At 52.7% G+C, this 27,015-nt stretch overlaps 9 protein-coding genes across 9 annotated transcripts; 6 read left to right on the top strand and 3 right to left on the bottom strand.

The window, feature by feature from the left end:
- Positions 1-1,893: 1,893 nt before the first annotated feature.
- On the top strand, positions 1,894-3,618 carry N7459_002965 (Iron transport multicopper oxidase fetC; the record flags this gene model as incomplete). Its single annotated transcript, XM_056942150.1, has 2 exons — positions 1,894-3,003; positions 3,055-3,618. The coding sequence occupies 2 exons, from the start codon at positions 1,894-1,896 to the stop codon at positions 3,616-3,618; spliced, it is 1,674 nt and encodes a 557-aa protein (XP_056802033.1).
- A 711-nt stretch (positions 3,619-4,329) lies between these two features.
- Positions 4,330-5,236, top strand: N7459_002966 (uncharacterized protein; the record flags this gene model as incomplete). The annotated part of the gene is made up of 2 exons (XM_056942151.1): positions 4,330-4,903; positions 4,974-5,236. Coding segments are annotated over 2 exons (837 nt in total), but the record flags the coding sequence as incomplete, so codon positions are not given.
- A 517-nt stretch (positions 5,237-5,753) lies between these two features.
- Positions 5,754-6,524, top strand: N7459_002967 (uncharacterized protein; the record flags this gene model as incomplete). Its single annotated transcript, XM_056942152.1, has 3 exons — positions 5,754-5,775; positions 5,829-5,983; positions 6,042-6,524. 3 exons carry the CDS (start codon positions 5,754-5,756, stop codon positions 6,522-6,524), a joined length of 660 nt encoding a protein of 219 aa, XP_056802035.1.
- Positions 6,525-8,722: 2,198 nt separating this feature from the next.
- Positions 8,723-9,826, top strand: N7459_002968 (uncharacterized protein; the record flags this gene model as incomplete). Its single annotated transcript, XM_056942153.1, has 1 exon — positions 8,723-9,826. The coding sequence occupies one exon, from the start codon at positions 8,723-8,725 to the stop codon at positions 9,824-9,826; it is 1,104 nt and encodes a 367-aa protein (XP_056802036.1).
- Positions 9,827-11,682: 1,856 nt separating this feature from the next.
- On the top strand, positions 11,683-12,224 carry N7459_002969 (GFA family protein; the record flags this gene model as incomplete). Its single annotated transcript, XM_056942154.1, has 3 exons — positions 11,683-11,748; positions 11,810-11,972; positions 12,025-12,224. 3 exons carry the CDS (start codon positions 11,683-11,685, stop codon positions 12,222-12,224), a joined length of 429 nt encoding a protein of 142 aa, XP_056802037.1.
- An 882-nt stretch (positions 12,225-13,106) lies between these two features.
- N7459_002970 (uncharacterized protein) lies at positions 13,107-16,032 on the bottom strand (the record flags this gene model as incomplete). The annotated part of the gene is made up of 5 exons (XM_056942155.1): positions 13,107-13,960; positions 14,014-14,412; positions 14,470-15,411; positions 15,467-15,929; positions 15,988-16,032. The coding sequence occupies 5 exons, from the start codon at positions 16,030-16,032 to the stop codon at positions 13,107-13,109; spliced, it is 2,703 nt and encodes a 900-aa protein (XP_056802038.1).
- Positions 16,033-17,894: 1,862 nt separating this feature from the next.
- N7459_002971 (uncharacterized protein) lies at positions 17,895-19,602 on the bottom strand (the record flags this gene model as incomplete). Its single annotated transcript, XM_056942156.1, has 3 exons — positions 17,895-19,040; positions 19,134-19,453; positions 19,515-19,602. The coding sequence occupies 3 exons, from the start codon at positions 19,600-19,602 to the stop codon at positions 17,895-17,897; spliced, it is 1,554 nt and encodes a 517-aa protein (XP_056802039.1).
- An 882-nt stretch (positions 19,603-20,484) lies between these two features.
- On the top strand, positions 20,485-23,524 carry N7459_002972 (MCM DNA helicase complex subunit MCM6; the record flags this gene model as incomplete). The annotated part of the gene is made up of 4 exons (XM_056942157.1): positions 20,485-22,109; positions 22,162-22,297; positions 22,350-23,345; positions 23,405-23,524. The coding sequence occupies 4 exons, from the start codon at positions 20,485-20,487 to the stop codon at positions 23,522-23,524; spliced, it is 2,877 nt and encodes a 958-aa protein (XP_056802040.1).
- A 410-nt stretch (positions 23,525-23,934) lies between these two features.
- N7459_002973 (fungal specific transcription factor domain-containing protein) lies at positions 23,935-26,047 on the bottom strand (the record flags this gene model as incomplete). The annotated part of the gene is made up of 5 exons (XM_056942158.1): positions 23,935-24,421; positions 24,503-24,735; positions 24,796-25,206; positions 25,294-25,610; positions 25,660-26,047. 5 exons carry the CDS (start codon positions 26,045-26,047, stop codon positions 23,935-23,937), a joined length of 1,836 nt encoding a protein of 611 aa, XP_056802041.1.
- Between the last annotated feature and the right edge of the window lie 968 nt (positions 26,048-27,015).

Here is a 27,015-nt window from a genome sequence, read left to right on the forward strand (position 1 = left end):
CGATGGAAGGACTGAAGGCACGAATATCAACTTCGGGTCAATATGGTGGAGAGATTTACCTGGCGACAACACTCTGCATTCTTCTATCTAAACTTCTAAGCCTGAAATTGATCATCTCAAGACTGGCTTCCACCTACGTTGACATCCCAGACTGTACAGTCCATGGATAGATTTGTGGAAATCATGGCTAAGAGCACGAATCGATCACGAATCCCTATTTTGACGGACCGAAGCAACGTCACACGGAGTTCTTTCAAGTCATTGGAACTCCAATTTATAAAGTATTCAGACTTGACCAAGTCCAAATTGCTTGTTGTAGGGGCTGCTCGGGGAAGTTGGTTCATAGGGTCTTTTTGCGCCGCCCGGGCGGGTAACTGGCATCTTTTGCCCGAGTGATGGAATCGAACGCCTGCGGATGAGAAATTGTTGAATGACGAAGACTAGCAGTGCGCGCACAGTTGTTCCTATAGATACCCTTTGTGCGCCATCCGTCCAGAAATTTTGAGAGGACTGTGGCATAAAGCCCAGAGGATGGGATATTTCGACAGTCACGGGGTGACCAAGTGGTCTACGGGTGGGAATATAGCTCATTTGTCAACAGGCTCCTTTGGTCTATTCTAGTTGCTTCATCTCGCAGATGCGGCTCTGAATCGCGCCAAGCTTCGTGGTGGGTATATAGAAGGACGTGGTTGATCATCTCGAAGGTGAGCAAGGATAAGCCCGATCCTACGAAAAGAACGCCCAACCTGCACTCTAGTCCAGATGTCAGCTTTCACTCCATCTACCTTGGACTGGTCCAGCATTTGTCGCCCTGGCCTCAAGTACGAATGGGCCCTCACAAATAGCGGCCATCGCATTGATAGATCGGGTTGGGAGTCAAGTCTGAAAATATCCGATGACCCTCCCTAGGTATCGAGTGCCGGGATAGGGCAATAGGCGCGAGAGGAAAAGAAAGAAGATGAACATTGAGAAGGAGGGCCAGGGCAGACGAGGCTGAGTGCACAGGGAACATAAAAGAGGCCTATCGACTGAGGTTTCAATCAGTGAAAAGCCGTGGGTCTATTTATCTGATTGCAGGCGAAGTGTTTCATTCGAAAACACGGAGGCGACGCCGCCTGATAACCGAATCTTACTAGGAGAATACTATCTTCCAACGTTGCCATGCGAGACTTCAACTAGGGCCTATTAGCCTCACGCTGATCTTTGATAGTCTGGACCCCTCAGGATTCTGCTATCTGGGATTCTTTTACCCCGATGCTATGGTCGGCCACGACATTCACGTCGGCTCTATCTTCGAGCCAAGCTTGTCAGCCATTCGGAGTGTTCGTCGTAGTATTGTATACTGACTCATGACACATAGGCTCCAGGGCTTTCTCCCTCGCAGATAGTAGTCTCCTCCATCATTCATGCTGATCCACTCGTTCCACCCCTCCTTACGAAGACAGGCATGACCTGAGAACCACTACCCAGCTTGATCATGTCTGGTCTGATGTGGTCTACTCTGCAACCCCCAGCACGGCCATCTTAGTGATTGAGCAGGCAAAAACCGGTGGCATTCGGGTCAAACCCTCCGGGTGCACCGGCAGGCTTAGCAAAGCTTGGGCATCGGTGGAGATTCACGTTCGCCAATGGAAATTCCAACAAGGATCGGACTATCGTGCCACTAGGACCCTCGGCCCACATCGGCTTATCAATTCAAGCATGCAGATCTCAAGTTTGTGACGGATGTACAGATAGTCACACCCTAAACGGATTATCGCGGAAGACGATGGCCATCGTGCTTGGAGTCAGTGACGACCATCATCGCACCAACACAATTTTGGTCCTACAGCTTGGCTCTCCCCTTCTTCACTTTCATTGTCTTCGTGTTTCGGTCTAAATCGCATGCTAGACATGGCCAGTTCACTAGGAGTGCTGCTGCGCTTCGCGGTGCTGTTGGCTCTGTTGCAATGTATCCAGGCCAAAACCGTCACCTACGACTTCAATGTCACTTGGGTCACTGCCAACCCCGATGGGTTGTTCGACCGAAAGGTGGTCGGTATCAACGGCCAGTGGCCCTTGCCTAGAATCGAAGTCAACAGGGGCGACCGACTGGTGGTCAACATGTACAATGGCCTTGGGGACAAGAACTCATCTATCCACTTCCATGGGATGTTCCAAAATACCACCAACGGCATGGATGGCCCATCAATGCTGGCCCAGTGCCCGATTCCACCGGGGCAATCCTTCACTTATAATTTTACGGTGAATCAAAGCGGCACTTATTGGTACCACTGCCACACAGACAACTGTTATCCAGATGGCTATCGCCAGGCATTAGTCGTGCACGACAGGGAAGCTTATTTTGCCGATCTCTACCATGAGGACCTCACTGTTACTGTCAGTGATTGGTATCATGAACTAGTGGAGGATTTCCATTGGATCAGCCCGGACAACCCAGATGGCGATGAGCCTATTCCCAACTCCTTCTTGTTCAACGACACGATGAATAGCAGCATCGCCGTTCAACCAGGCAAAACCTATCTCCTGCGATTGCTGAACGTTGGCGCGTTTGTCGGGCAATACTTCTATATCGAGGATCACAACTTTACAATCGTCGAGATTGACGGTGTATACACGGAACCTACCGAAGCCAGTCTCCTTTATATCGCCGTTGCACAGCGATACTCAATCCTGGTCACAACAAAGGTCTTGACAGAAAAGAACTACCCGATTGTGACGGTTGCGGACTCGTCATTGCTAGACTCGATCCCAGCTTCTTTGCAGCTGAATAACACCAACTGGCTCGAGTATAATCCGCAAGCGGCTTACCCGCAGGCTGTGATGACCGTGAATTCCTCTTCTGATCTCTATCCCTACGACGATATCAACTTGGTGCCCCATGATCGGATGCCTCTTTTGCCCGATGCGGATATGGTCATCAACGTCACTGTATATATGGAAGACGTCGGTTCAGGTGCCAGTTACTCTTTCTTGAACAATATTTCCTACACAAAACCCAAGGTATGTTTTCGTCAGCCATTCAGGTCTGGATCGATCTGCTAAAAAGGAAAGGTTCCTACGCTCTACTCGGTCCTCTCCTCTGGAGATCTCGCTACAAACCCTGCGATCTATGGTAACAATACTCACTCGGTGATCCTCGAGCACAACAGCGTAGTGGATATTGTCTTGAACAACGCCGACACAGGATCCCATCCATTCCATCTCCACGGCCACAACTTCCAAATCATCAGCCGTGCTCCGCCATACGGCAAGCACTTTTATGACTTCCTCAATGGAAACCCAGTGGCGTACAATCCATCGAATCACACCAAGTTCCCCGCCTACCCTGCCAGGAGAGATACATTTGTGCTGCCCCCACAAGGATACACCGTCGTGCGGTTTGTGGCCGATAACCCAGGTGTCTGGTTCTTTCACTGTCACATTGATTGGCACTTGTCGCAAGGCCTTGCAATGGTCTTTGTCGAAGCCCCTCTGCAGATCCAGGAGCGTGTCTCGATCCCAGACCATCACTATGAAGTTTGTAAGGCAGCGGGTGTCCCTTACAAGGGTAATGCAGCTGGCAATACCCAGAATCTGCTTAATCTTACCGGAGAAAATACACAACCTGTCTGGTGATTCTGACGAGCATTGATACCTCGGCTAAGAGCATGGGTAGTGACAATGTCCAAGCGGTTTTTCTTCTTCGAGTGAAGGGAGCATTGCTATTTTCATGCGACAAATTGATTTTTCTGCATGGTCTCGACAATGTTCCTTTCTGATGGGTTATCACGCCTTTGGAGTATTACATACAACTTCGAATTTTTAGAAGTAGAAGTGATGGAATATAGATCAATATGTATTGAGCGCCTCTAGTGGGTGCCGGCATTCTCTACCTCTCAGTTGGATAAATAGAAGATGCATATAAATTGCTAGATGGTTTGTATTTGCTTCATATCAGAAAAGCAGAGCGACTTGGTTTGTTGTGATTTCTACCTCCCAAGCTTCTCTATAGATTGTTGCCGATAAGCCGATAAGGCGCACGAGCCAGCTGATGTCACAGTCTCGCGTCTTCACGGTTGTCCACAACACTCGCTTTGGCTGCCACTTGGCTTCTTGTCCCGGTTTATGCTCCGTGGCTCCTACTCTTGTCTCTTCGGCAATCGAGTCTTTACTGGGATTACAATCTTCCAATCCGCTCTAACCCGGAGACATCCATTCGACCCCGCCGAGGCTAATCGCTGGAGTACATTCTGCATAACCTGCATGCGGTCTACTTTCTTCCGAGTCGCTTTATCTCACTGTCGTGCTCGAGAGCAGCATTCCACGCTTACCCTCTGTTTGCCAAAGCACCTGGCACCCGCATCCCTCTCAGCCTTATCCACGATGACCGCCCCTCAAGCACCCCGCGCTCCGTGGCGTGATCTTCTAGACTCTCACCTTCAACAAACGCCGGATTACGTTTTCAACATTGCGACTGTCGGCCTCGACTCCGAGGGACGACCCGTTCCCCGTGTGCGGACATGCGGCTGTCGGGGCTTTTTCCCGGAGCTTGAGCTCCATCCCAAAGGACAAGAAGACATGGATCAGCAAGTCGAGGGGGGTGGAAACCCACCACTCTACGAGAGTGACATGTTGTCGTTTACCACGGACATTCGAATGGAGAAGCTCGCGCATCTGGACTCATCTGGGCATGCAATCGAGGGGATGTTCTGGCTGAAGGATCTCATGGCACAGTGGCGGGTCAAGGGCAGGGCCTTTGCGATTGGCGACCCCGACGAGAATGCGGAGCACGAAAGGGTTTCTCGAGGAGAGATTGGTAGCAGGTTAAGGGTGAAAGATGGTGTCGACACCGACGCCAACAATTGGGCTTGGGAAAAGGCCGTGACTAAGTACTTCGCAAACCATTCACCCATCATGCGAGGTATGCCTCCCCACAGTGTCCTTTCTCAGATGAGGTAGGGGAACAACCGATAAGCTTACTTCCTATTTAGGCTCTTTCAGAAACCCGCCGCCCGGACAGCCCAGATCCCAGGTCCCAGAGGATCCGGCTTTCAGACTAGGACAGAAGGTTACTGATCTACATGACCCAGTTGCTCGTGCAAATTTCCGAGTGGTAGCTATCATCCCTGAAGAGGTGGAGCGGCTGGATCTATCAGACTATGACAATATCAGGAGATGGAAATGGTCTCTCGTCAACAAAGACACAGAGGGCCGCACTCCAGGGCAATGGGTCGAAACCGAATTATGGCCTTGATTCACTTAGATTGGGGGGTTGCAAATTCACTGAACATGTACGCACCATTCTGATCACATCTCTAGGCTGGATTTAGGCATGGCATGGCTGTCAGGACACCCATTGGGGTTGCTAGGGCCTATGATTCGAGAATCTCTGGTATTGCAAGTGTGACATGCTCAGAGCCCTGGTAACTGCCGAGATTCACTTCTGGTTCTTATTCAGGCAGTGACCACACCCAAAATGGAAATCATACTGGTCGACACGACAAACGTGGACATATTGAATCATTCACCTTCACTTTCACATTACTTTGTCCCCTCGTCATCATTCACTCTAGACTGAAGTGAACAGAATACAGCTCTCTGGTTTCTTCGAACCAGCTATAAAAGACATCATCAGATCCCCACCTGCCAGCTCTTTCTTCCTTTCTTTCCCCGGTATCGTGTGCGCGCAACGACTACCCATACCCTCACAAGCCCTTTCTCTTTTTCTTTCTTTCTTTCTTTCTTTCTTTCTTTCTTTCTCGCCTTCAACAATGAAGGCCAAGACTCAGACTGGTAATGCCCTTCAGCCCTTACATCCTCTCACCACTGCTGACCGTACCTCAAAGGTTCTGAGCCAGTCGTCAAGCGCGGCCGGCCCGCGTGCGACGACTGCAAAGCGAAGAAGAAGCGCTGTCCCCACCGCCAGGAGGTGGGAGAGGAGATCTCTGCCGGCGCGGGTGCCCAGACCCGTCGCCGTAAGCGCGATGAGGATGGGGCTCAGGTACAAACCCTAACATCCATCGACCTCAAGGACATCCAAGCTGATATCCCCACCCCAGGACCCCAACAGCAACCAGCCCAAGGCTGGCTCGGAGGGCAGTGAGACTGCCACTCCTACTCCCGCCCCCGCCACCACCACCACCCCCGCCGCTCCCCCCGCCGCCATCACCGCCGCCCCCTCAACCTCGCTGGACGAGGTTGAGAAGCCCGGGGCCAAGCGCGTGATGCGCGAGCGCCCTTCCAAGCCCGTCATCAAGGTCACTGGTCCCAAGAAGGGGGCCGTGACTACCGCCAAGCCCAACAGCGCTGCGGCTGTGACCAAGCCAAAGCGCAACAAACACGACTTCCCCACGACCTCCGTGGATGGCGCGGCCGCCATGTCGGTTCACTCGGTCTTCTCCCGCGACCTGGAGAAGCGTCTGGAGGAATTCGACGCCAAGTTCAAGGCCGCACAGCAGGCCCTGCAGGAGGCCCTGCTGGCTGGCCAGGCTGTCAAGGAGACCGTGGCCTCGTGGAAGGCGGCATGGGCCGCTGGGCAGTGAGAGATGGGTGGTTTCTGTTTCTTTTAGTTGTGAGGGATGAGGGTGTGCTGTCGTTTCTTTCTTTCTTTTGTTTTTAATGTAGCCAATGTCGAGTTGGCGTTATGGGTGTCGAGATGCGGTCCCTCGTCTTTGCGGTTTCTTTTCTTGTTATGACAATGATGATGCGAGTTCATTCGCTCAGTTTTCTGTGTGGAATCCGATGCCATCTAAGCTCTGTAGGAGTGGTAGTGGACCAGTCTTTAGACTGACATCGAGGTCCACCCGTACGTCCAGGGCCAGGTCTGCTGAATAGCTAGGTTGCCCAAGAACAGGTTGAAGCGGTTCCTACCTTCTGCATCTGAATCCTGGGTATAGTGATTGCGTACAAGAGCCTATCCTCGAATAAGATGATTAGATCCCGAAGTAGTCAGAGGGCTCTCTTTTCGAGTATAAACGAGCTCGGCGAGGGGATGCTCTGGCATAGAACGGAGCAGCACAACCAAAGTGGTCGCGTAGAATTCAACTCGGGATCTGAATATGAAGTCGACATGAATTCTTGGCTCAATTTGCATTCCCAGCCTCGATCACGTGGAGCCACACGTGCGAGTCCTGCACAACATCAACGTACTTTTGGTCGTCCGAGGTATTTCAAATTCCTACTCTGCGTCGTCCCCAGCATCATTGATCTGGTTCTTCATCAGAAGCCCAGGCACACCGGTTCCCAACACCAGCTCCCTGTGGCGTGATGGCCAAGCGCCCACGAACTCGAGACTGCGCCAGGGATGTACTGGATACCAAACATGCCACGCACTCTCCCGCACGCGCGCCTGGGAAGTGCAGCTGGCGCCGCGGTACTCAGTACTTCCACGTCCTTTGTGATTAAGTCCTTGGCTTTCCATGGGAGACCTCGATGGGCTACGATCAGCCAATCGATGCAGGCGATCAGGGCGAACGGGGCCACCACAGGCTGTCCGGGCCGCAGCTTGGCGCGGTATTGGATCCATACACCCGCAGGTATGTAAGATTCAAATCATTATTATTCGTGCTGCTACGACTAGGCGAAGTGTATGTTTCCATTTGCTGGGCGCTTTCGATTCCCGTCTCCGTTCTCCGACATATCCTTAGCTCCATCCTGTCCAACTATGCAGGCCCCAAGTCGCCGACCGTTACGTGTCAAGTCCCTCTTGGGAAAAGCACCCGCCACTCCCCCTGGTACCCCCGTCTGTCCTTTTGCTACTGTTAGGATAGTCGGGCAAACATCCAGAGATGTCTCTCAGACGGCGCCTGCGAGGCCCTGCCAGGGCTAGCTGTTGTTGCATCATGTATACAGGTTGGTTGAGCCGGAAGAAAGGAGAAGCGTGGCATTTCCCAAAAGAGAAGAAGCTGCGAGTCTCCCGTCACCCTAGGATTGACATGTATACATACATATATAAACGGGGTTATTTGTCACTCTCGCGGCTGCATAGGCATAGGCTGCCCTGCTCTTCTCAACGCCTGGAATGCAATGCCCTCTTAGCTAGGCGGAATCAACGAGTCGGACATTCTAGCATGGGCATCCCAGAACGTGGGGATGGGCTTGACACCCCTCCTCCAAGATGCATGCAAGTGAAATCCTTCGTGCTCACCGCTCCTTGTGAAGAACGCGGGATATCGCAGAAGCCGCCAGAAATCCGGAAAAAAGGTGGAAGTAGAGCCTGTAGATGACTGGTACCTGATTGTAATAGAGAACATCTACTCTGCGAGGGAACGGCGCAGAATCTGAAATCGGGGGAAATGAGCATCCCCCCTTCCCGCCAATACCGTACGAATACCACCCGCGGCCCCTACACGCCCGACAAAAGTACGGCCCGAACGAGGTCCGTACGCCCTCCGAGGTGACTTCCACCCACTTGGGAAAGTTGTTGGCGTTGCTTCGTAATATTCGCCCGTCCCCGGCCCCGAGTCCTCTTCTCCCTCTCTCTCCAACCCCTCCCCAGACTCCATCCTCACCGTCTCGTTGCGCTGCAGAAGACTTCGAGTTGCTGCTGTGGTTTAGGACCCTGCGCTTCGCACTGATATCCGCCACTCCGTGTCTTGATCCACCCTCCGCGCTCACGACTCACGACGACACGAACCACGCCTGTTGATACTAGTATACGTCTATATCCGACTCTATCTTTCCGCTGCCACGAGGAAAACATTTGGATTGGAGAAACTCATTTATTGCAGAGAACTTGGGAATGGCTCTGGCCTCGATGGATGCGCTGGGAGCCTTCTCCCACCTGCAGACCAACCTACCGGCCTGGATCACCCGCGTCTCTGATCTCGCCGCTCACACTTCCGCCAAACATGCCGAATACACAGAGGCCTACCGACGGCACGCCGCCTTCAAGCCTCGCCGCCGCAAGAATAGCTCCGTCTGCTCCATCCACACCGACGACTTCGTCCCGATCGCTCAACGTGAAAGCCCTAACCCCGAGGCCGTCGATGCTGCCGAGGCCGTGACGACCACGAGTGCCACCAAGGACACGCCCGCGCCAACCCAACAAGCAGGCCGCAAGCGCGGCCCAGACGAGACTTCCTCCATCGACTCGAGCGAACACTGTGCCTTCGTCAGCACTCGGCACAATGTCATCATTGAGTACGACGGTCACACGCAAAAGGTGCTTGAGGACCTAGTCAAGGAGATTGGCTCTGCGAGGAACCATATTCGCCGCGGCAAGATGTCTGCCATGCCGCGCACTAGTCTCCGCGCGGGCTTGCTGAACCGGACCGCAAATTTCAACAGTGCCACGGCCGGTGGTGGAGAGTCACCGCTCGCCGGGCTGGCCGCGGTGCGCAGCGCGCGGACGGGTGCCAGTCTGGTCAGCGCAGCCGGGGCCGGGCCTGAGACCACCGCGGCGAAGGAATCGCCTTTCGACTCTACCGACAAGCAGTTGGAGCTGGCACACGGGTTGTGCGAAACAGCCGCATACCAGGTGCTGCGCTCCGGTGACTGTGGAACCGAGCTCAATGGCGTGGAGGAGAAGTTCAAGACGCTCCTGGACATGGCCAACAACGAAGTCACCCGTCTCGCGGAAGAGAAGAAGCAGCAGCAGCAGCAACAGCGGCAGCAACAGCAAGAATCACAACCAGCTGAGAAAGAAGAATCCGCGAAACCACCACAGACCCCGACCGCGGCCCGATTCGCTCGACTGGCCGCCATCTCCGCCACCCCCAACAAGCCCGCTACGACCACGCCGACGACCACCGTGGCCGGCGCGATCGAAGTCGACGACGGGTCCTCCATCTCCGCCGAGTCGCTCGATCTCTCTGCCTTCCGGGCCTCGCGAATCCGAGTATAGAGCAGACTCATGGAAGAGAAATCCCCGTCACAACTGCCCATCCTCTATTAGCGATTTAGCGTGCGTTGAAGCCATTTCCAGCAAAAGCATTGCCGCCGGTTGATACCATCGATATTTCTCACATTCCCGAGGTACCATCCATCTTTTTTTCATCTTGGTCTTTACATCTTGATCACCCTTGATTTGCGGCTTTTCAGCGCGTGCTTCCATCAGCGCCCATATATTCACCCCCTTTTTGATTGGATTTGTTCTATCTCACTTTTGTCTGAATTGAGGGTTTTCCTATTGTCGTTTTCCTGCGGTCTTTCTGATACACTCTCCCGTCCATCATTCTGCATTGGTCCGAGCACCACATTGCGCATGGCGTTGAAGGCGTTTGTTTTGTGGTTTCTATCCGCATTGGCCACCAGGTCCGGTCCTTTCCTTGACTGGATCATCCAGTATCTATCCATCACTAGCGAAATCAAGTCTTGTCTGGGTATTTTCCAAGGATCTCCTAGGCATTCTCGTTCTCGATCTACCTGCAACCTCAACGACCACGTCGAGTCAGGGCCTCGTCTCCGGCCTCGAGTGAGATACCTGGTGCTCCATATGTACTTGAAGATCGAGACCTCTTCCTTCGCTTCAGAGAGTCAATATACACTCGACTATTACTGGTACCTGCTCCACCCTCAGAGTATCCAATACATCCAAGTCCAGGCTTGCGTAGCAATAAAGCCAGCCAGCCAGAGCATGGAACAATTCTGCATGCGACGATGTATGCGCGGCTCAGGCTGCATGGCCGTTGTCTCGGCGCGTTGCGCATATACAGAGCGCCCAGGCTACTAAAGTAGTCGGTCGACAGATTTTGCGGACTTGGAATTGTTTCGGATAATCATAGTTCACACTCTATCAGGCTTGAGTCGGTCGCTGTAGCTGTCGTATCAATTGTGGCAGTATAGACGGTCGCGCCAGGTATGCTTCTCCTTCAGAAAATTGCTCTCTGTGCAATGATGTGGTTGCTCAAAGTCGCAGGGGTTACGTGTCCTTGCTTTTCAATTCTGACAGCGTCGATCGACGTGGCGTATAACCAGGGCCGCTGAACTCATTTCCGCGTCTGCCTGTCAGGGCGCAGAGCAGGGATTGTGCTTCTCCTGTGAAGATCACTCGATATCTGCGGCAGTGATGGCTAAGTATCTAGGGACATCATACGGAAATCTAAGATCTACCAAGGGCAGAGTATGTGAATGATACCGGTTGTTGCCTCTCATCGCTTGGGAGGAGAGTTCAATATCTAAAACCTAGCTTAATAGAATCAAGGAATTCTGAATGCACAGTCGCATCACCATTGTATGCATATATGTGCAGTCCTCGTCGACCCTTCTAACTGGACCAGCGGAGTTGAACTCCACTGGACAAAAGTACGATGCAGCGAGTGGCAGGCTCGGCTCGTATTCTTGCGCAGATGTCGTACTACCGGTCCTGGCAGACCTAATGTACGTAGTGCGTCGCTTCTTGTACGGACCTACTGCAGGCTTCGCAGATTGGGTAGTTTTGTGCGAAGTGCATTGAACTATTGTTGTTGTCGGAGGTGACAGGAGTATAGAGACGAAGTACTTGCTGAGTCTACATACATACATGTAGCCAACGGGGTCACCGAGCCAGGGTCTTAGAGAATGCGTATACAGAAGGTAAGCAAGAAGGATACACCTTTACAATATTCGGTATCAATATTTGACTTAAGGCCCCCCATCAAGTGCTTAGTCACAAGTCAACCTGGCGGGGTAGATATTCCCTAGATAGATAGCCCTCTACTTACGCGTCTCTCCGAGTTTTCTTCGGTGAGACGCTTCTGCAGCCCATACTACACTATCAGAATGGCTGTCGGCGGCTGCTTCTGCGGCAAGATTCGAATCGAATACAATGGCCCGACTCTGACGTCGGTTAGTGTAGTCCACAGGCTCTCGACGTTTGTGAGCCTAACCTCATCTTATTTTCTACCAGGGACTGTGCCACTGTCTCGATTGTCGCAAGCTTACCGGGTCCCTCTATACCCACAACTATGTGGTTAAAACTGCAGGACTGGAAGTCTCTGGGAGTCCGAAGGAAGCGGCCAAGACATCGGATAGTGGAAATGATGTGAGGAGATATTTCTGCTCGGACTGTGGTCGGTATTATCGGAGTATCTTTGGACAGAATGCCGCTAATGATAATCATAGGCTCGCCACTGTTTGGACGGAAGATCAAACCTAACGGAGACCCGGACGAGGTTACAATCATCCGGGCGGGAATATTTGATGACATCGAAATGTTGAATGAACGGAAACCTGCGGCGGAGCTATACACTGAAAGGCGTTTGAAGTGGGTGAGTCCCATCGAGGGGGCTGCGCAATTTAGTGGCATGCTGCCACTCTCATAGCCCGAGGGTGCGTGATAGAGGTTGATTGTTGGAAAGTATCTAAGCCATAGTAGGGCTGGATTGTATGGGATAGAAAGCATGTGACTGAGCACTAATTCACTTGAAAAAAAAATGCAACTAGGGATTACAAGGCGCAGATCCTTCCAGGATTGGTTGAGGACCCTGTAGTATGGAATGACTTACGGGCAACTAACGTCCAAAGCAAATATATATCATTAAAGCTGGGATTATTTCAATAAGGATGTGGGCCTACTGGCTCCTAGGTATAGACAGATTGCTCCTTACATCCACCAAGTGGAATATTCTCTCTCTGCCGGACACGTATATTGTTTGTTAGGTAGTCTACTTTTGAGTGTTGGGATTCGACAGTATCGTCAATTGGCAGTACAATGGGACTTGATCATGCAAAAGGCAATCAATCCCCCAGTGCACGAGTATTAAGAAGCGCTACGACTGTCTACGAACCACAACAGAAAAGAATATTGAATATGATACACCTGCCTTGCATGTAACTTCATAAAGCATAGAACAAGTCTCACCTTATGGCACCGTTTTCAAACATTACGAGGGACATGACGCGTGAACATCAGCCACAGATTATGAAAATAAAAAGGTAGAAGAAAAGAAAGAAAGAATCATAACGAGATGAGCCCATGATCCAATTCCCAAAAAAGCCACCACAATTGCCAATGAGTTTCAGGCAATGCCCCACAAGGAGCAAATCAAGCAATGGCCCATATCAAAGCCGACCACAATCAATCCTGATCGGGTCGACTGGGTATCAAAAATAAATTAGAGGTCAGATCCAAGACGTACGCATACTCTATGCCTATCCAATGCAAAGGGCTTTGGAGATGCGAGCACGTTCCTTGCCTAGTAGGCTTAGTAAGAAATCTTCTCCTGGTAGATGGGGGGCTCGCCCTTCTCCATATTCCAGGTGATCTTGCACTTCTCATTGAGGAAGGCATCCTCGTCGGTGATGGGAATGACACGCGACGTGTGAGCAACTTCCTGTCGGCTGATGCCGAGCGGGTCACGGGGAATCCAGAGCAGAGGAGCTCCGGCGGTCACAGCGGGGTGGCAGTAGGCGTCGCGCTCGGCCTCGGCCGGGTAGGACTGGATTTCAAGCGGGCCCGGGACGAGGCGGCGGAGCGTGGCATAGTCGGCATACAGGTCGGGACGCAGCCACTTCTGGAAGAAATTGGGCTTGGATTGAGTGGACGACGAGCTAGTCTGGGCCAGACCCTTCTCGCTGTCGACATTGGCGACGCCGCTGTCAATGCTGGAGATACCGTTCCGCTCACCAGAGCCGCCGGGAGCAGCGGCATGGGACTGCTCATCGACGGAGTCGTTCAGATTCTTGCGGTCGAGAGCGAGGAGAGCTTCCTCCTCGGCCTCGAGGTTCTTGGGCAGATAGTGAATGAGCGGGTCCATGGCGCTGTTCATCGAGATGTGGAACAGAACGACAAAGATCAAGAAGATGATCATCAAGATCAGAGGACCCAGGGCAATGCGACTCGAGCCACTGGCAATGGCGAACAGACCGATCAGACAGACCATGTGGATGTAGCAGCCGACGGTGAGATGCTGCAGAGCACGAGTGTAGGACTTGCCCTGAGTATCGATGCTCGCATTGGACACGTACAGGAGGTTGTACCGGTAGGCGAAGTAAAACAGATACAGACCAATGGTCGCGAAGCCCATGACGAGAGGAGCGATGCAAGAATAGATGATACCTGTGAAGAGAATGAGATTCGCAGTCGAGCAAACATGTCGTTGAGAAACATACCGATAACAGCCAACAGCGTCATGACAGGGTACACGGTGCCCCATCCAAGGCCAGCCAGGTTAGACCAGCGGTTGTACATCTTGCGAGGGGTGCTGTCAAGCAACATGCCCAGAATCTTGCCAACGATCAGCCCGCTAATCTGCAGCAGGGCACCAGCGCTGAAAGACAATCCCTGGAGAATGATATAGGATATGTAGAAGTTGGAAGCCCGCGGAATCTTCTGGGCTAGCAGTGTAGCGGCTTTATCGGGATGATTGATGATGTCGGTGACGACACTGGTAGCAGCAGAGGCCAGAGTGATCACCAGGAAGACCTGGACCACCTGGAATCCAAAGAACCAGTTTTGGACAGTCAGTTCGATGGCTGCCAGACTGGGGTCACCACCCCACTTCGCCATCACTGGAGACAGAAGTTAGCATGAAACCGACTAGAAGACAGAAGAGGGGCTTGACATACATCGCATGATAATCGGGACCAGCGCAATCAGCACGGACATCAAAATGGTGGGCAAAAGACCGGTGATGACACCCATAATGACCGAGGGGACGTGCTGGAGGAAACGAAGGAAAGGAACCTTCTCCTCCAAGAAGTTGATGTTGGAGATAGCACCAACGACGGCGGTAGGGATAGCCCAGAAGATGATAAGGGCGACAATGAAAGCAATAGTGGCACTGTGACGAACGATACGCTCCCACCACTTAATGCGAAGATTGGCCCAGATGACCTGGGTCGGGTCGAGGCCGATGTAGCGAGGAGCCATGTGGAGGGGCAGATTGTGAGCCACGGACTGGAAAGCAGCTTGGGCATCGGCCTGCTGGTAGAACTCTACGAACACGGAAGTCACTAGCTTGGCGTCACCGGCACGGTGCTTCGCTTGCAGCTCCTCGATCTCAGGGGTGAGACGCTCAATCTCCGAGCGAGCCCAGTTAATGGTGTCGACCTTTTCGCCAATTAGGAACTTCAGACGGTGCGTAGGGCGGTCTTTAGCCTGAACCCAGCGAGCAGCGACAGAGCCAGACTCGTCGTCGAACTGGCCAAGGCCCTCCTCCTCGGTGTTGCCATCCTCAAGAGTTCCCTGCTTCTTCAGCTGCTTGTTGCGAGCCTTGTTGGCCATCACGATGAGCTTGGTCTCGGCGCCCTCTAGCTTCATCGCCGCATCCTGACGCTCCTGGACCTTCTCCTCAAGTTCGCTAGTATCCGTGGCAAGCCAAATGTTCTTGACCTTCTCGGCACCCCACATGGCGCGCAGCTTGTCCTTGTTGAGGTAGTCCTTGGTCACAGCTGTGAAGAGAACGGTACGTGACGAGATGCGGCTGGCATAGGAGGGCGAGAACAGGTAGGCCTGGCGCAGGTTGATAAAGAAGATGTGCTCGCGGGCGATCATCCAGAAGACAAAGCCTATGAAACGAGTGTCAATATAGAGGGCCAATGCATTGAAAGTGTGAAATCTTACCGATAAAGATCCACGCGATGAAGCAGTGGGCAAAGTAACGTCCGTAAGAGTTTTGACCGATATTGGCGATACTCAGAAGGTCCAATTCCGAACCGGTGCCACCACCTGTGGCATTGACGGGGAACAACACGGGCCAAGTGATCCAGCAGCCCACAAACATGATCAGTGAGATGAGCTTGAGGTAGCGAAGGAGAAGGTAGGCGTCCATGGAGTGATGCTGCAGAACATAGGTGTCGGGAAGCTGGTACATCGACGTGATCCAGTTCCAGAGGCCGGTCGGGGAACCGGGGGTGCGTTGCCAGGGCTTGAGATAGCCAATGTAGGTTCGGGGCATGTACATGCGACGCTGACTCTTACGCAGAATGACGAACACAATGACCATGACCACGGCCACGACGATGGCCGGGATCAGTGTCGAGACCAGCGCGGACGCGGAACTAGACGTCGCGCTCGGGTCATCGCTCTGATCGGAACATTGTTAGTATGTTGACGCCATTCAATTCTCAAAGAACAGCACTTACGGCACGGGCCAGCAGCCGGTGAAGGCCACCGGGGTGGTCTGCCATGATGAAAGTTGCGACTGCACTAGTCGAAACTCGAAAGTCGAAGCTTGGCTGCACAGGTTACCTCTAATACTGCACGTGTCGGAGAGTTGGGCGCAGAAAGGGACAACGGGAGAGAGGATGGGCGTCGGAAATTCCCAGGCGAATTGGGGGTGGGAAGATGGCGAGAGAAAATAGGGAGGAAAAGAAAGGTGTTTAAGCTCTGCAGGGGAGGGGCATCTCGACTACGATCGGCGATCCCGGGGGCGACGTGTATGTAACCGCGCCTCTCAATTTTTTTTTTCTCGCCTCTGCGCGCACTCGTTCGCTCGCCCCAAAAAAAAGCTTTCTTTACTGTACTCGCTCCGTCCTAGCGAGGGACTCCAATGTTTCCCCTTGTCGCCGCTCTCCACTTTGATTCCTCCCGTAGCGAGTCAGCGGCCAATCCAGACTTGGGCCCGCGCTGGATCAGCCGCTTGAGATCGTTCCATTCTTCGAGCTCAAATGATCGATGACTCCATGAGATCATTAGCGCGTGTTCGTTTCGCCATGGGTGACTATATTGCGCCCATTTTACACGCCGCACACTATACTGCACGGCGCACGCTGCACGCCGCGCGCAGCCATATTGGACTCGAGTCGACACCGCCACATCACCGAGCCACATCAGCGCAAGTCGATGAGCACAGCGCCCCGCAAGGGATGCATACGCAAAGTAAAGGCAAACACAGACTTGTCCCATTGAAAATGAAGTTCCTCGGAAATGTGCCTTAGCATGTGTCGCGTCATCTCCGATAGGGGAATCCAGGGGTTCTGAGTTCTGATTGTTGTCTGCTTTCTGCTTTCTGCTTTCTGCTCTCTTGCATACTCCGAGCGAGCTTGGATAGCATGGACTATTTTTCCTCAGCAGGATGCACACGCAAGAGCTCTCTCTAACCGAGCTAGCTCTTCGGACAGATCATCCCGAAGGTTGAGTTTCCATGCTGCAGGAATCGCCCAAAGGATCGCCGAGGGCCATGCGTTGCTGACCTGGACCCAATCGATCGGGCTAGTCAAAGTACGCTAGAGGTAGCTAGCGGGCTGCGCTATTGACCGGGATTTGTTGACCCATGGGCCAGTGGCTGAACTACCCAAATTATTTTTTTCTCTTCTCCCTGACACGGACTGCCAAGGAGTGGCTGATAAGGGCTGAAACGAGTGCCAAAATCGTGATGCACCCCGGACCTCTTCAATACATTTTTGCCATGTCGCAGAGGGAGTGGAATGCCTGGTGAACCGTGGGGAGGTACCATCAGCATTTGGAAGTTTAGTGTGACATCGTCATGATACGGATCATCGTGAGATTCATGGTCTCATCGGGATCGGCGATTGCTGAGACTCGAAAGAGTCCCGACATGGTGGGTACCTCGAGGTACCTGTTTGCGGACCACAGGGCAGAGGGTGACTTCGGAGAAAGCCCTGCTGGGTACTCCGCTTCCCCCTCGAGACCACGACTCCACCCAAGCATTCGCGCGCTTCGCACTAATAATTCTGATTCGCGCTCGAGCGCATTCGGTCACGGATTTGAGGGCGACTTTGTGATATCAAATCCAAGCGGGTCATCTCGCGTTCCCAAACTCCCCCTGCTCCCTTGGCCCGTCCGGTGGTCCACCAGCTCCGCCATGGTTCTCCCGCCGCTCGATGACGATTACATTTCAGCGCAACCCAGGTTGCCGGGTCCGGCCAAGCCAACCACGTTGAGTGCCTGACAAATGAGATTGTCCTGCTGTATACATCCTCATAGAAGGTGTTGACAAGGTGCAACTCAGTGTAGAATTTTCAGTAGAATAGTATTGGGTGTCGTAGTAACTGGTTGAATGCAGTGCCTTGATTGTTATGATGTACTACTAGACATTCGCGTTTAGCTCCTTCTCGAAGACGTCGATTCCTCGGATCGGAGGCTGCAAGGTCAAGAAGCTCATGAGGACTTCATTAAAATGAAACTGGAGGTCGGGCCGCAACTGCTTGTGTATACGAAGCAGCTCGCCGGTCGACCAGGCGCGTTCGGGTTCGCGCAGGTCGGCGTCGCAGCCCTGTTCCAGTAACAGCCAGAGTAAAGTTTCGCAGGCCGGGTGTCGGTCGAGTTCGTGTTGCTCCACGATCGCCTGCAAATACGCCAAAAACCGATCGGTCTTTCCCGGGGAGTCATTGAAACCCCAGAGTGCCGCCGTGACATAGATAAGTGCGGCGGTGCGGCTGACCTCCTGGGTCTGGGAATCACGGACCACATACATGCGAGACTCAAGTGGCACCTGCGACGGCCGCGGCCCGCTGGATAATAATGAGAACAAAGGACTCTCCATCTGGAAAGCATGGCGTCTCCGGGGGGCTTGAATCTGATATACCGGATCGCTATGCTTTTGCATCAGATCTTCGGCTCCGCGAAGAAACGTGACCAGCCATCGCCGGTCCGAAGGGTCGATCAATGTGCTTTTAGGTGGCATGATATATCGCACATATTGGAGGAATGCCTCCACGGGCATATCGGATCCCGTGCGTGGCCGCATGAGATGAACAGCTTGATCAAGGTATGCTCGGCTGTCTTCCTTGCTGCCGAATCGTTCCTCCCCGAGAGCCATTCCGGTCATGGCGCAGACCAACGAGGGTTTTGGCACGGGCAGAGCACCAGAGAGGGCTTCGTCTATCTGCTTTTTAGCCTGACCGACATACCGCTGAACTTCTGCGCTGTCGCTAATTCCATGGATTTGGGCCTTCCACCGGGCGCAATATCCTAAGATGACCGCCTGGAAGGATATAGGATGTTCCATGGCCGTTCGGAACATTTGATTCTTGACATATGAATTCTGACCAGACCAGTAAGTCAATTTGGTTGTCCAGTAGTCTACCAACTCTCTGACCTCCGGATCATGGGCCATTGGCAGAGTCGAGAAAGGGTCGTTTCGAGATGCATCAAGCATCGTCATTGGTGAGCCTATCTGCAATGGCATTGTGGGCGCCACATACGGCTTCACAGCTGAGAATCTAATGGGGAGCTAGACATCTCGAGCGTCAGCGCTGTTCTGCCTATGTCTGCCATATTGGCCAGACAGGAGGTGTTGATTGCAGCAAAGATTGATCTTTCATACCGAAGAGTCCTGGTCGACTAAGGTTCCAGGCGCACTGACCGAGGCCGCCTCTTTTCGATGGTCTGCATCATACCTGGAATCCTTCCCGGCCGGCCAGGAAGATAGTTCTTGAAGATGTTCGGTAGGTATAGTACCATGAGACACCTTGCGCTGTTTTCTTTTCTCTTGGACATGATGCCGCATCACATGAGCCCGCTTCTCTTTGGATGATGAAGTGGAGTCGACAAAATAGAATGATTGATTCCCCGCGTGACTGTCGCCATCAGCCAGGCGTCTGCGTCTTCGTGATTTGGTGGTCTGCGCGCCATCACTCGCGGGGCCTAGACAATCTCGACATGAGCCGTTGCTTATGATTATATGGCCTGCGGAGAGGGAACGCACCCGGAGCGCCCGAATATGGGACGCTGGAAGACGCACCGGCCGGACCAACCTGCGTCGAATCCCCCGGGCGTCGATTGTCTCCAGGCATCTCGCGGCAAGGTGACAGTAATGAATGATGCAATCAAGCACCCGCTACCACAGTAGCATACCGAAACCGAACCGACGATCGCCAATCTTCCCGCCCGTAACTCAAAAGCATCGCAAGCTGAGAAATGGCGACCGTCAAGAAAGGGCGAGGATGACACGCGCACTGGGGTCGAAGAAGGGCCGAGGGGTGAGGGTAGGGCGGAGTGTCGCCTGGAGCCGGCAGATGATACTGACGATGCTTTCGACGCAACGCAAGGCGAAGATGGTAATCATGACAAAAATGCGTCAGGCTAGTTGAGGGTGGGATAGGAGACCAGCCCCCACCTAAGCAAATTGGTGATTCTTGTTCACCGATTGAGGATGCTGCAGGGTATCGGGGAGGGAACCGTCCAATGCCTGCTCTAAGTAAAGTGTCAAGTCGGGGGGGCACAAACCACAGTCCGCGGGGGGAAGGAGGAAGTGGGTACGGCGCATTGTCTCCCAGGCTAGTGTTTGAATACAATACGAAGAGGGCTAGTGGCCCGAACCTGCAAGTGGCTGGGACGCTCTCCTGGGAGATTTAGGTAGCGTTTAGTCTTCGAGTCGGCCTTTGCTCGGGAGGGACCTGTGCCCCGATTCGGACTAGCGGAGCGGCCTATGAGGTAATTGAGCATGACAGGTCACATGATGCAGTCGCTGAGTCAGAAAACCACTTAACGCGTCCCGGCCGGATCAACTGGCTCGCCGAGACGCGTCGCGCGTCGCGTGGAAAAAAGGTGCCCCTTGGGCTGCATATCAGCTCGATCCGACCATCAAATCCCCCGCCTCATCTCCCCTCCCTTGGTGTCCTGTGAGAGCGTGATACCCCGTTACGGCGTCATCTGGCCGTTTTGCTCTCTCTGCCATGTCTTCCCTTTTCGATGCCGTCCTTCAGTCCGAGCTGGGCTCGGGGTCCGGCGCCCGTGAAAACCTGCGATCCGATCATCTGCCCAGCTCGCGCCGCTCCGAAAGCAATGGCCCCATGAGTGACATGAATGCATTCCCCGATGACCGCGTTGTTGGTGCCAGTTCATCAGCCGTCAGCCGTCTACGGAATCCGTACGCCCCGGGCCCTCCGCCTGTGATTGACGAGGCCGGAGAGAAGGTGCAGCAAGCATTCCAAGAATTGCTCGAGACTTTCGTGGAGGAGCCTATGTCCTCAGCGCCTCCATCATCGGGAGAGATTTTGAGCGACAAGTACTATATTGCACAGATCAAGGGCATGAAGAAATTCGAGCTGTCGACCCTCTACGTGGACTTCACCCATCTAACCTCCCTTGAAAACCCCATTCTGGCAGATGCGATTGCCAGCCAGTACTACCGATTCCTCCCCTTCCTGACCAAGGCTCTTCATAACTTGGTCGCCAAATATGAACCGGAATATTTTGTTTCGCACCGATTGGCCTCCGGCGCCTCTTCGCAACCGAGCACCTCCGTGGCATCTGCCTACGCCCAGGTGAACGACAACCCGGATCTGGAGCGTCAAATTCGCGAAAAGACTCGTCACCAGCAGACTGATAAGCTGTTCGCTCTCGCCTTCTACAATCTCCCTCTAGTGTCCAGGCTTCGGCAGCTCCGTACATCCCAGATTGGAAAATTGCTGTCGGTCTCTGGTACCGTTACAAGAACCTCTGAAATTCGGCCGGAGTTGTCCCTGGGAACATTTATTTGCGAGGGATGCAGGACGGTTGTGCAGAACGTCGAGCAGACCTTCAAGTACACAGAACCAACCGAGTGTCCGAACCAGACCTGCGGCAACCGCAATGGCTGGCGCCTGGATATCGGAAAGAGTACTTTTGTCGATTGGCAAAAGGTCAAGCTGCAGGAATCCTCACACGAGATTCCCACTGGTAGTATGCCGCGCACAATGGACATCATTCTGCGCGGTGAGATGGTCGACCGCTCCAAAGCTGGCGAGCGCTGCATTTTCACTGGTACTTTGATCGTCGTCCCCGATGTGAGCCAGCTGGGTCTCCCCGGTGTTCGTCCTGAGGCAGTTCGTGATAACGGATCTTTCCGAGGCAGCGAGGTGGGCGGTGGTGGAGTCTCTGGTTTGAAGGCTCTGGGTGTCCGTGATTTGACCTACCGACTGGCATTCCTCGCCTGTATGGTCACCCCGGACACCACAACTCCTGGTCAGAAGCCGGAGCAGCAACTCAATGGCCAGTCGAATAACATTCTGGCTTCTCTCAATCAGCACAAAGACCCCGACATGAATGACGACAAGGCTCAAGAAGCCTTCCTTCAGAGTCTTACACCCAGTGAAGTCCAAGATCTGAAGAGATTGGTCCACTCAGAGTACATCTATTCTCGCCTCGTGGATTCGATTGCGCCAATGATCTGGGGCCACCGTCAGATCAAGAAAGGCCTGCTCTTGCAATTGATCGGTGGTGTCAGCAAGACCACCCAACAGGAGAGTCTGCAATTGCGTGGTGATATCAACATTTGCATTGTTGGTGATCCCTCCACTAGCAAGAGTCAATTCTTGAAGTAAGTGAAAACCACAGTCACACTCCCCAGCCGTCACTAACATTCCAATTAGATATATTTGCTCTCTTCACCCTCGTGCAGTCTACACCAGTGGTAAAGCTTCGTCTGCTGCGGGTCTGACAGCTTCGGTGGTGAAGGATGCTGAAACTGGAGAGTTCACTATCGAGGCTGGTGCGTTGATGTTGGCGGTATGTTTTCCTGCTCTTGTCCGAGCCGAGCAATTCATCTGACAAACTGCAGAATGGAGGTGGCATTTGCGCCATCGACGAGTTCGACAAAATGGACATCAGTGACCAAGTCGCCATCCACGAAGCCATGGAACAGCAAACCATTTCTATTGCCAAGGCCGGCATTCACACCACTCTAAACGCGCGCGCATCTATCCTTGCAGCCGCCAATCCCATTGGCGGTCGATACAACCCGAAAATGACTCTCCGGCAGAACCTGAACTTCAGCGCACCCATTATGAGTCGTTTCGACGTGTTCTTCGTCGTCCGCGATGACCCCAAGGAAAACGTGGACCGCAATCTGGCCGAGCACATCGTCAACGTGCACATGAATCGTGATGAGGCCGTCGAGCCTGAGCTGAGCACCGAGCAACTGCAACGTTACATCCAGTTCGCGCGGACATTCCGCCCCGTCTTCACCGATGAGGCCAAGGCCCTTCTGGTTCAAAAGTATAAGGAGCTCCGTGCCAACGATGCCCAGGGCGGCATGGGTCGTTCGTCATACCGTATCACCGTGCGTCAGCTCGAGTCTTTGGTCCGGTTGTCGGAGGCTGTTGCCAAGGCCAATTGTGTCGAGGAAGTCGTGCCCAAGTTCGTGAACGAGGCCTTCGATCTGCTACGCCAGAGTATCGTGACTGTCGAGAAGGATGATGTCGAGATGGACGACGACGCGGAAGCTGCTCGTGCCGACGATGACGATGACGACGACGAGGAAATGGCCGATCGTGATCGGGACGGCGACAGCCCCATGCGGGATGATGGCGAGGAGCCCCAGCAGCAAGCGCAGGCGGAGCGCCAGAAGACGAAGATCACGTACGACAAGTACGCGAAGATACTTAACCAGCTCGTTCGCCGGATCCGTGAGGATGAAGTGACTCAGGGCGAGGGTGTCGAGCATGAGGACCTTCTGGTATGGTATCTGGAGCAGATCGAGGCCGAGTTGAACACCCAGGAGGATATGGAGCGTGAGCGTGATCTGGCAACAAAGGTCCTGAAGCGCATGGTCAAGGTATGTAATTCTTCCGTTCTGATGCTTTGAGTGTCCCGAACTAACATTTCGTGCAACAGGACAAAGTTTTGCTTCGGATTACCTCTGATCTTCCAGAGAACGCGCAAAACCCCGGGCAGTCTGGTGGGGACAGGATTCTTTATGTCTTGCACCCCAACTGTGCCTTTGAGGAAATGTGAAGTGGGACACGAAGCTGCGTTGTTTTGTCTTTTAACTCGGTTCTATTCTGTCTATTTCCCAGTCTCAGTCTATGTCTAGCATTTTCAGGGTGGATTATCAAGGAGCAAGGGGTTATGAGTGATGATATCCGTTTTCTCGTGGTTAATTGGTACTTGACAAAGCATGAATGTACAATTGAAGAACATTGAATTTCCAATGAAAGTAGACATTGGTAGCTCACTGCCCATACGAGGTACTGGACAAGAGAATTATCCCTCCCCTGAGACGTAGCTATGTAGGCGTGCATGAGAGATCTGATCAGAGTGGAGTTATTGATCAGAAGATAAAAAGACCTCATCCCACACTAAAAACAAGCTAGTCTATATATAAACCCGAGTGCATCTCTAGAGTCGTCCAGGTCGAATTGTATTCAGTCCATGCTCCCTTCAAAATTCAGGTTCTCGCCCAGCGCAATCAGATCCGAGTCGAACCATTCCATCGAAAACTGTGTATTGTACAACTGCCACATCAGCTCATCGGCTGAACCGGAGGTGGCATCACTAGAATTCTGCATCTGGGGGTTTGAACCAACAGCAGAATTGGGATACGAAAGATTGTCCATCTGAGGATTGTCTTTGGCGGTGTCCTGATGGTACCTAGGTCCTTCAGTGGCCGTAGAATGCCGGATAGTCGCCTTCTTCCGGGGCCCCAAGCGTATTTTTGTATGCATCAGAGGCGTGCAGAAGCTCTGCAATGAGCCCAGAAGCTTCAGTAGCTTCGATATGTATGGACTAGTGGCGAACTGAGACAGGTTCAGAAGAATGTCTTGAATCAGATTGTAGTCGTCAATGTCGAGTTCCGAGATGATGTTGCAGAAGAGAACAAAAAATGGACTCAGTGGGTACAGGAAGACAGTCCTAATGGCGTTCGAGGTCAGCAAGATTAGGTCACAACATGTGTGACGTGGTAGAAGAGATGCGTTTGAGGGAACAACTTACCATGACAGAAAAGTTGGAAACGGGTCTGCAAAGCCCGGGGTTTCTGCAAGATGCTTCTGCAGGTACTGCAGCGCCTTCAATGACTTGCGCGAATACGACACGCACTCCCGGTGGGTTAAGGGAGAAAATGCATACTTCAGACGCGAGCGAAGAATGTCCACTAGGACCCCGTAATAGCAGAAATCAGCCGTTACCCAATCAAAGGACAGCAAACCGGGAGCAGAAGTTCGGCTCTGTTACGCAGATTGTGTCAGTTAGACAGTTGGCGTTGCCGGATGCATTGCGGTACGTACATTTTGTAGGCTGGAATGTATAGCCGTCATTCTGTCCTGAAGCTTTGAGTGATGGGCCAGTACTTGACGTGCGTCGTTGGACGTTCCACAAGCCAAGAGCTCTCCTTGCACTTGAGCCAGATCCAGAAGGATGGGCATGAATGGTCCATATGGCATGCGTGTGTGCGCACAGATGAGATTCCTAGGATACGTTTCCAGTTCAGGCAATGACACCGGTCGTCGAAGAAGGGCACTGAGCGTCCGGTCCAGATAATAGCACCAATACACAGAGCTATGGATTTCTTCATCGTGACTCGAATACTGAGCGGGATCCTGAATGTCATGGTAGTTCATAGCAGTAAGTAGACGTGCAGCAAAGGAGTTGAGAAGCCAGGCTTGGCTCATATTGCCAAGATACTGCATCAGGAACGCCTAGAACAAGGAATATAATCAGACATGGGTTGTTCAATGAAACGTTTGGGGAGAAGGGGAAGGGGGGGGGGTTGATGGGTCACCTACCGCAGATAGCATCGCCTGGAGAAAAGGGAGACTTGGCCCGTTGACGAAACTGAGCTTTTTCAAAGCATAGAGGGCCGAGGTCTCGTAGAAACTTTTTGATCTCAGGAGCTGTTCTGTGATGTGCGAGTTCTTGAGGACTCTGGGTATCTGATAGGTGTAGAATATAGCCTTCACATAGGTGCAGATGCAATACTGATAGAACAGCTGGCCACGGGCATTCCCGCTGAAGAATGCAGACGCCATCTTCTGTAGAGTGGCCTCGGAGATGTGATCTGGCCATTGCAGCTTTTGACAATCCCCAGTCGCAGCGGTCGGCTCTGTGCGTCTATTAGTGTCTATTGAATAATAAGGTCGATAATTAGATACCTCGGAGAAGCATGTAAAATAGTTCCGGAGATGGAGGAACGGGCTCAGTTATGTCTGAGCAACCGCCGTGGGGCGCTTCCAGTGGCGGACTATCAGTGGCAGGAGAGGCCTTCCCATTTGCCAACGTATTGACAAACTCGAATGCAGACTTGAGGACCGATTGTCGTTCATAATTGATAGAGTCATTTCCTTCTAGTTCACTCTGAATAATGAACCGGGCTTGCTCGGCATGATGGGATGACTCGTCCGGCTGAACAATGGGACAAGTGCCCCGAGGAGATTTGATATCATGACCGACCGAGGAAGCGCGATCTAGCTTTCTTCGTTTGGGGTGAGAAAGCCCGTTCTCATCCTCTGCAATATCGTTGGATAAGTGGGAACTACCCATAGTTCAAAGATCCAAATCAGCTAAGGGATACACATGATGTGAGAGCCGATGCATCGTACTCCTGTGTTTGAGAAGGAGTCTTCTCCATACTCAATAACCTTTCTCCGGGACCAACGGAGCTGATTACCTGGTCAGATACAGCCCTAATGAGGCTGAATTTGCTAGAGAAAAACACACATGATAGATGACTGGGACCGAGAAGGCCGTTGAAGTCGCTCACGGCGGCATTCAACGCCGGCATCGGTACAATTTGCACAGTGTGGTAGTCTGTCACAGCGCACCTAGTAGGTGCCGAGCAAAGAATATTAGTCAAGCCACAGGTTATATCTGAGCTAACGAGGGTGCACCTTTCTTGCATGGCAGAGATCACACTGATAGTTGAAGAGTAGGTATGATTAGCACAGAAAGGAACACATGCCGACTATACGGTTACAACACTCACAGCACGAAGCACTTTGCCATCCATTGGGGCAGATAACCCACCCAGTCATTCGTCTGAAGCTCCTAATCGACAGTCCAGGCACCTCATCCGAGAGAAAAACCAGAGCCAGCAGTCATGGAAAGTCCCAAACGAATCGGAAGCTGGCCCAATCGGGGAGTTCTTTGTCATCCACTTACTCCTTCGGTGGCGCTTTCCCCTTTGCGGTCGGAGGCCGACCGAATCAGGTAAGATTCTCAATGTACAGCCTTGGAAGTGGCTTCATGATCATCGTGGGTTGCTCTAGTTGTTCCAGAAGGTCTGTATATACTTCATCCCCTTGCTGGCGACAGCCACAACGAATGATCAACACGGCGGCGAAGAAAGCAGCAAAGCCGAACCACATTATCCAGCCTAGACGGGCAAACGTGCCGGCTGAGGAAGATGTCGGAATGATTACGATGGAGACAAGGCTGAAGATGGCAGTGCACAAGGTGTGATTAGCTAGCGACAAGTGGCCATGGTGCTTTGGCAAAGGATGATTTTGATA

The sequence above is a fragment of the Penicillium hispanicum genome (genome assembly GCF_028827665.1).
Source record: "Penicillium hispanicum strain IBT 35686 chromosome Unknown utg000003l_segment0_segment0, whole genome shotgun sequence".
Lineage (NCBI taxonomy): Eukaryota > Fungi > Ascomycota > Eurotiomycetes > Eurotiales > Aspergillaceae > Penicillium > Penicillium hispanicum.